This window comes from Vigna radiata, unplaced genomic scaffold, assembly GCF_000741045.1.
Source record: "Vigna radiata var. radiata cultivar VC1973A unplaced genomic scaffold, Vradiata_ver6 scaffold_353, whole genome shotgun sequence".
NCBI lineage: Eukaryota > Viridiplantae > Streptophyta > Magnoliopsida > Fabales > Fabaceae > Vigna > Vigna radiata.
In genome coordinates, this window is record NW_014542184.1 from 179273 (window position 1) to 187908 (window position 8636).

General features: G+C 31.1%; 1 protein-coding gene across 1 annotated transcript; it reads left to right on the top strand.

The window, feature by feature from the left end:
- Positions 1-887: 887 nt before the first annotated feature.
- LOC106779166 lies at positions 888-2778 on the top strand. The gene is made up of 2 exons (XM_014667222.2): positions 888-1511; positions 2485-2778. The coding sequence occupies exons 1-2, from the start codon at positions 1067-1069 to the stop codon at positions 2535-2537; spliced, it is 498 nt and encodes a 165-aa protein (XP_014522708.1). The 5' UTR covers positions 888-1066; the 3' UTR covers positions 2538-2778.
- Positions 2779-8636: the final 5858 nt, after the last annotated feature.

Consider the following 8636-nt stretch of genomic DNA (forward strand, 5'->3'; position numbering starts at 1 on the left):
AATAGCTATTTTCCAAATACATAATCAATATTTATAATTTTTTATATGATTTAATTTTTTTCATTTTTATTCAATTTAAAACTTTTAAATTAGTTTTAGATACATATCATTATTTATATAATATAATAAAAGATATGAAAAGATGAGCTGGTGACAATAAATAATATAAATCGATACTCCTTATAATACGGAAAGAAAAATGTATGCAAATAAAGAGGGAGTTAGCTGAAGACGGTGACAATAAATAATATAAATTGATACTCTTTATAGTAAGGAACGAAAAATCGAAAATATTATTCTTGTGTCTCTTTCTTTAGCCTCATGATGTAGATACACCCTTTAAGAAAAATAAAATAATAATAATCAGTTTTGTCATTACGTATACCTAATAGCTTGAACATACCTATGCAACTCCAGACTTGATCTGAGTACAGACCACATGTATTTCTTATAGTTAGACTATGTTTCAGGTTGTTCTAACATAGTGTAATCTTAAAAATCATATTGAAAATATATATTTTTAAACATTAGGTATTAATAATAATAAAAAATTAATAAAATAAATTTTGAACCTGATATTTAAACACAATATGATATATTCTATTGGCATTATTGTCTAAAAAACATTGAAATTTACCTAGAAAACTATAATTTTGGTGATGGGAGAGGATGGTAGTAGAGATGAAAGTAGTATTTTGCTTTTAGTTTGGGGCAAGGGCAATAATTAAGGTGAAGCAAGGGTGGTAATTATTTGAGCATGTACTAACAATGCTTGGAACTTTCAAGATAAGTAATAACATACATTGAAGCAAAGACCAACAACTACATTTATAAGCATAAAACAAATAACCTCAAGATGTAGATGAGATAGATGGAGTATAGCAACTAGAATGGGACACAAAATATGGTTACAAATCAACACAACACAACCAAGGGCAGCATTGTCATTCTACACCCCCTAACCTTTTCTTAAACAGTCTCTACATTTTCCAGCCTCATCAAAAGAACCACCTTAACTTAAGCCTCCTCATGTTCTTTTCTCTTTTTGGTCTAAGCAAGCACCACCATGGCAGCACCAATCTTTAACACTCCCTCCTTCACACTCTTTGTTTTTCTCTCTCTCCAACTTTATCTCTCTTTCTCTTTCTCTTCCTCTCCCTCCATCCATGACCTTCTCCGTTCCAAAGGACTACCCCCTGGTCTCTTGCCAGAAGAGGTAAAGTCCTACACTTTCTCTCAAAATGGTCACTTGGAAGTCTTCCTAGACGCACCTTGCTTGACCAAGTACGAGAACAGAGTCCTCTTTGAGCAAGTCTTCACTGCCAACCTCACCTATGGTAGCCTCATAGGAGTTGAGGGTCTCCAACAAGAAGAACTCTTTGTCTGGCTCCCTGTCAAGGACATAGTCGTAAACGACCCTTCTTCAGGGTTGATACTCTTTGACATTGGCCTTGCCCACAAACAATTCTCTCTCTCCCTCTTTGAAGATCCACCTCACTGCAAGCCCGAAGGTAAACTCAATTACTCTCAATTGGATCACCTCTCTTTTTTCTAACTGAGATCTGCCACTGCCCTTTTCAAACTAAACTCCAAATACAAGATATGCACAATCTTGCTTCACCTTACATGCAATTGTATTCTTTGATCGTATCAATATACTGTTTAGCCCTTCTGATTCTACCTTTTCTTTTTCTTTTTACCAATTTAGGATGTGTGAGTGAGAGACTGAAATTTCCTTTGGCTTTTTGTTTTGATTGAGGTTTATGTTATTTTTGTCTGATAAACAGCTGTTCTCACAGCTACATTTTTACAAACTGAATACTTTTCCGGGTACAATTGTATTTAGCTTTTGATAAGAAACAAATTTTGTTTCTCTAATGGTATTAATACAGGACTTCAGTAAAATTCAGGAACTAAACTAACTTTTCTTTCAGTATTTAAGAAACTACTTTGCATAAGTTTCAGTAGTTTAAATAGAATTTGTTTTATTATTTAGAATAACGCCGGCTTTTAAAAGATTAATTTGGAAAATTGTTCTTAATTTTTTAGTGGCTTTCGATTTTCATTTGCTTTCCCTGGGTTTTGTCTCTCATAGTGTCTTCACATCCCAATGACCACACTAACATCAAAAAAGAGTCTCAGACAAGAACATCCTACTCAACCTTTTCCATTTCACATGCCACAGACAAAAACAATTAAGAGGAACTTTCCTATGTTCAAAGAGGAAAAAAGTACAATATTCTACACTATATGTCAGTTCCTGAGCCTCCTGCATCATCACAGTAACATTTTTAGGCCGGATGTGCAGTGCAAGGTTCAAGGGGGTGGGGTTAATTACCGATTTCATTATATTATCTGTTTTGTTGTTTCTAGTTGGGTTTTTTTTTTGTCATTATTTTTAACTTTGCATGCATTTCCAAGGCTTAAAAAGATTTTTTTTTATATGCAAAATTGGTGGTTGAGGCTGATTGTATGGTTGTGCAGGTGGGTTGAGGAATCATGTGAGGAAGGAAAAAGGTTTGGAGGTCCTGAGGTAGAAAAAGATGTCACCCTGTGTTTCAGGCTTCACTTGTTGTCTTTTTCTCTGTCATGTTTATATAATTTTAGCCTTGCAATGCAACTATAGTTAATGAGTAGGTGCTTGAAGCGTAGAGGTTGAGCATGTAAAAATGTGAAGAGAGAGGAAAAAAAAAAACTAAGGAATCTGATGTCGTAATCAAATTTACAAGTTGTATTTTTCTTCTAACTTTTGTGCATTATATTCACCCGTTAGTGCAATATTGTTCTGTTTTTAGATTAAAAGAAAAGAAGATATGATAAGTTTCAAAGCAAAGGATCTAATCTATGTTTATCAATTGGCAAAGCAATGACTAAGAAACTTGAAAAAATGGGAAGAAAAAGTTATTTGGAATATGTTAATTGTCCCCTTCGTTTTTGCCTTTCTGGCACATTCATATCACAACTGGGTTTTCTTGGTCTTACTTTTTGTTTGTTTAGGGAATAACAGATTGGAACAATTGATTATGATTCTTTGAAAGAAATATATTCTTCATCTCTCAAAACATTTCGAATTGTTAATTGTAATGCAATCCGTATGAAAAAGTTAATATTCTTTATCATTTACATTTTAATATAAACATGTGATTTTAGTCTTGCAGATTTTGAACACCATTTTCTAACAATAAGGATTGAAGTTAAGTTTCAAAATATTTTGAGGAACTTAAAAGACAAAATTGGCTTATGCTATATTTAGATTATAATTAAAAAAAATCAAGTTTTAATATCGATATGGCATTACAAGAATGAAAAGATTATTGTTTTTTAAGAGTGAGAATAAAATAAAAATACTTTCTAGTTCTAAAGACTTAGAAAGAAACTTGCAGTTTATTGTTTAGGCTTTCACTCTTGCATTTTTGTATGCCCAGGAGAATCTTCAACTTTGAGATACCTAAAGGGAGAAAAGTTTCTTTGAAAAGAGGATCGGTGCTCTAGTGTCGATGTTGCATTGAACTCTAACATTTGTTATGCCTAAACTTATGATAAAAGAGAACAAGGTGATATATAAAATTGAAAAAATATTATTTTTTTTTAAATGTAGAGAACATTTTAAAATATCAACTAAAAAATTGCTAAAAATATATTTAATATGTTGGGCTCTGAAGTAAAAAATCAGCATAAAGCAACTTGATTGCTTTGCTGGATGCAGCATGAGTTATTGAATTGTAACGGCACAAACTTACAATTTCTTCCCTAATAAGTGCTTTTATTTGGAGTTTAGCTTTTCTTTTCGGTGTAAAGTTAACAACTTTCTTTGATAATAATTATTATTATTTAGATAGAGTTTGCCAGATTGGAATTTGGAAACTAGGGAGAGAGTAAAATAGGAGAAGTATGAAACTCTAAAAGTAAGTTAGTATCATTAAGCTTAATTATTACATTGAAATACATTTTTTCTTTTAAAAGATACATTATTGAAGAAGATTACTTGTATAAATTATTATTAATTTCAAATGTAAAACATTTGGATATATCAAAATAAGTTTTTAATAGAGAACTAAAATATAAGATAATTTTGGAATGATTTTTTATATTTTGCATAAAAACTAAATTTTTTTACAATAATATAGTTAAAATCAACTGTATTACATATAAGATATTGTTTATTTTAATGTATTAATGTCTTTTTTTTGCTAAAATTTATTTTTACTGTGAGAATAAAAATGAAGGTTATAGATAAAATATCATATTTCAAAAAATAAAAAAAATCGTATAAACAAAGAAAAAAACTATATGTTTGGAAATAAACAACAGAAATTAACTTTATTATAGTACGCGGAATCACATCTTATAATGTTACTTTATGATACTACACTATGAAATCTTCAAGTAGAATTAAATCTTAATGATACTTTATGATATTACAATAGTGTACTATTATGATTTTATTTGTATTTGTAATCAAAATTATTATAATATTATTATTCTTATCGAAATTTGGAGCATCCATATTTTGATAGGTGACTAGATCTAATGAGTTTGAAGACTCTTGGTGAATTTGTGTGACAGTTGAAACATAAAGAAAAAATCCATCTTCAAAAAGAGAGTTTTTAATCTGCACAAATGTATGAGTGAGTATGAGAATATGTTACTTTCTAACATAATGATGTGTATTTATAAGGTTTCTAGATCTTTAGAAAATGAGTTATAAAATCCATAATATCAATAATAATAAAAACTTACTAAATATCTTACCATTAATATGATAATAAAAGACATTATAAACCAATTAAATATAACATATATTGTGTTGATATATGATATTAAGAGATACATAGAATATAATAAAGTTATCGATATTTAACCATACATTCTATTAATATACACTAATTGAACCAACAAATATATCTTTAGATATTATTAACCACTTTTTGCCAATAATTCTAAATGGGCCTTATTAGACCATGTTCTTTAGCATATTTGTTAGGCTGAGTAACTACACAAACTTCATGCTTGGAAGTTTGATTAGTGTTGTGACTGTATCCAACCATTAGGCCACGTTCGAATTCACTTTATGTATTGCAGGTGGATTGTCTATACGACCAAGCTATAATTGATTTGATCAGGCTTCACTTAGTGTTGCCTTAGGTCATCTCTAACCGAGTTATGAGTGGTTGTCTTTTGACTGAGTTATGCTTATAGTAACTTATGGTTGTCTTACTTTTAAGGTTAACATATTGAGTACTTGTTCCAATGTGAGGGGTTTCCTTTGGGTGGGGTGTTGAGTCATCGTAATGATTACCTTGGATCGGGAAACATTGTCCCACATTAAATGATTGTGAGAATGTGGTTGACATGGCCTTTTTCCTTGCTTTGCTCTCGTCATATGAATTTGTCATGTTCTTTGTTCAAGTCTTGTTGTTCATCTTCTTTGATCAAACCTATTCATCTTTCTCCTTTAAGTCTAGTCGTCATCTCTCTTTGCTAAAGAGAGATAACCCCTATGGGTGAGGGTTCTGATGTCGAATCCTCTACTTCTCTTTCTTGAAATGAGAACTCCTTACTGGAGCCTCTCGTTTCCACGCCCCCAATATTTGCTTCCTCTAAGGTAGTCATTATTGCTTCGAAGAAGTTGAAGAAGAAACAATTGTTTAAAGGGGAAAAGGTTACGCCATCTTAACCGATGGTCAAGAGGCATGACTGGTTTCCCCTCATAAAGGATTCCATATATTTAGGGATTCTAAATGAGGTCGCATCTTACCAAACGAAGTTTGTTACCGTCAAACGAACATAAATTCTTCTTTTGTCCTTGTACTTTGAGGTAGAGGTTTCCCTTGTACAAGAGTCATAGTTTAAGTTGGTGAAAAAGCATCTGTTGAGTGCTAAAGAGAAAAAGGGTGTTGAACTCCTTAGTCAACTTCCCTGGTCACTCAACTGTCGGGAATTGCTTCATATCATGTTTTTTGAGGACCCCGTTGCTCTCTTCTAGGGTAAGGCCATTAGCGCGTTTTGATTGTTTTATGTATATGACTTATAATAATGTGTTTCTTCATTTTGTAGAGATCATGTCAAAAAGATTTTGAACACAGGAAGTGGTGGGCTACCTCAGGCCTTACTAAGAAAAAGAGAAGTGGTTTACAGAAGACGGTTGCGGTGACAACTTTCCTAGACAAAAAGAAGAAGGTTGATTCAACGACCTCAACTTCTGAACTTTCTACAACAAATCCCAATCTTGAGACAAAGGCTTATCTAATAATATTGGACCTAATTGCTGGCGAGGCCTCGAGTGAGCTTGTGGGAGACACTTTGACTAAGAAAGGGGGATTTAAGGGCTTACCAAAAAGTTTGTCTTGACACCTTTATTTTTATCTATTTCAAAGTTTGATTGATTATCTCTTGGTACAGTATAGCTTTCGCATAAGTAATACTCTCATTGATGCTTTAACTTTGGGAGTCGTTTAGTGTTGTGTCTTATTTAAGCCTAAGTGTTTTTCTAAGGCTTTCCTATGTTACTAGGTTATTAGATATTTTAAGCTTAACACTTAAGTTTTTGTTATCTTGATATTCAAGTGATAACGTCTTCATATTCTTATTTCATTTAATGTTAACTCTCCTTACAACCACCATTTAACAAGAAAATTTTCAACTTTAGATTAATTATTTAAAAATAAAAGCTTTCAACACCTACACTACTAAGAACACATTTTGATCATCAAATAGAAAACGTATGCAAAACTCAAAAGAAATCATGATCTAGCTTCCTTTACAATCACAATTTAATACAACACACATACCAACAAAAAAAGCTAGCACACGAAAAACTTGCACAAAACTGAGAACGACCATTTAGAATTGTTGAAGACCTAAAGAACGTTGCCTGTCGACTAGAGCACCCAAGCGGGAAGGTCGTCCACAACACTTGGAATATGTCTCATTTAAACTTTTATTTTAGTTGAGCCATTGTACAAACTCTTTGTAAATTTTACGACGATATATATTATGAGGAATTTTCAACAAAATGCTTGCAAGTATAACCTGAACAAAGAATAAGAGGTTAGTGAAGAATGCGTTCATTCATGAACTCTTGCCAACCTTGTTGAGCCTATGAATCATGAGTTTATCTGTGAAAGAAAGAACAACGCATAAGAGATTGGAGAAGGACAAGTTCATTCATGAACCTATGCCAACCTCACTAAGCTGATGGTGGATGAGTTCATCCGTGAATTCTTGTCGCTTGGTCCAAAGAATGAACGAAAGAGATGGTGAAGGATGAGTTCATATGTGAATCTCAACCAACCACACTAAGCTGGTGAAGGATGAGTTCATCCATAAACCCATACCACTCGGTCTAAAGAACGAACGAAAGAAATTAGTAAAGGACGAGATCATCCGTGGTAGATTTTCTTCATTACATCAAAGTTGCCTTCATTTAAGGAGAAGTTGTAGAAGAAGGTGGCCTAGCAGAGAACTTTACAAAAATCAACTAGTTGCCATTGTACATCTCTTTATCGATCTCCTCAACCTGAGCAGTCTAGGTATCCTTACAAAATATGATTCCTAACAATTATATCGTAATTAGATCGTTACTAATTAAAAATCCACTTTAAAATCTATAAATATAAAGTTGAGGTTAAGGGATAAGTAAATGCTTAATATATGAAATATTAATGTTGAACTAACTTCAACATTAAAATGTTTTCTACAAATATCCTCCAAATCGTTTTAAGTGAACGTTACTTAAGTATAAAACAACTTTAAACCTTTAAAAGACTTTCCAAATGTTAAACGTAGAACTCGACTCTACCTTTCAAAACATCCATGATTAAAAATATCAAAATACAAGTTCAAATAGAATTTATGCATTTCATTTTAGCGACACGGGGATACAACAAAGTGTACTCAATAGAATTTTTTTATTCAAAGTCCACCATATAGTTTCATCTTAAAAATCAATGGGCCATTTCCTAAAACTTTTCATTAGAAAAATCTTTCTGAAAACAAACCTTTTATGTTTGTCGTCTCTTGAATTAATAATAATAAATTGTAAATAGTTAAACCTAGCTCTGGGCATACAAAGTTCTCACGGAGCTGAAAAGCTGCAAATTCTTTGCTGTCCATATCCAATATTTAAATATTTTAAATATTATGTGTTTTATATATTTAAAAATAAATATGATATCATACATAACATCATCAACTATCTTAACATGGTCGCTATGTTTAAAATATATTTTCTTGCAATTATCCTATTATATATTTGCATTGACAAAGGAACTTCAATCGTCTGTTTTTTATATAATAAGAAACAGAAGTTTAGCTATAACAGAATCCTATGCCAATATTATTTAAACCATAATTTTTATTTAATATTCAACTCTATTTATAGATTTTTGTGTATGTTCATCTATTTAAATTTTGTTTTGAAATGAAATTCATATTATATTCACATAAAAAATAGATGATTTTAGATATTAACACATTCGTAAATTTTTTAAAATATCTCTTAATTTAATTATTTTAATTAAATAATTTTAATTATTAGAGTCTGTAATTTTATTTTTAATAGTTTTAACATTAGTAAAATAAAAAATATTACATTTACAAAAAATTAAAAAATTAACTTAAAAAACATATAAAAT

Bases quoted from the DNA above. Each gene is read 5' to 3' on its own strand.
- LOC106779166 (XM_014667222.2), top strand. From the start codon at position 1,067: ATGGCAGCACCAATCTTTAACACTCCCTCCTTCACACTCTTTGTTTTT. The intron at 1,512-2,484 runs GTAAACTCAATT...ATGGTTGTGCAG, and splicing joins ACCTCACTGCAAGCCCGAAG to GTGGGTTGAGGAATCATGTG.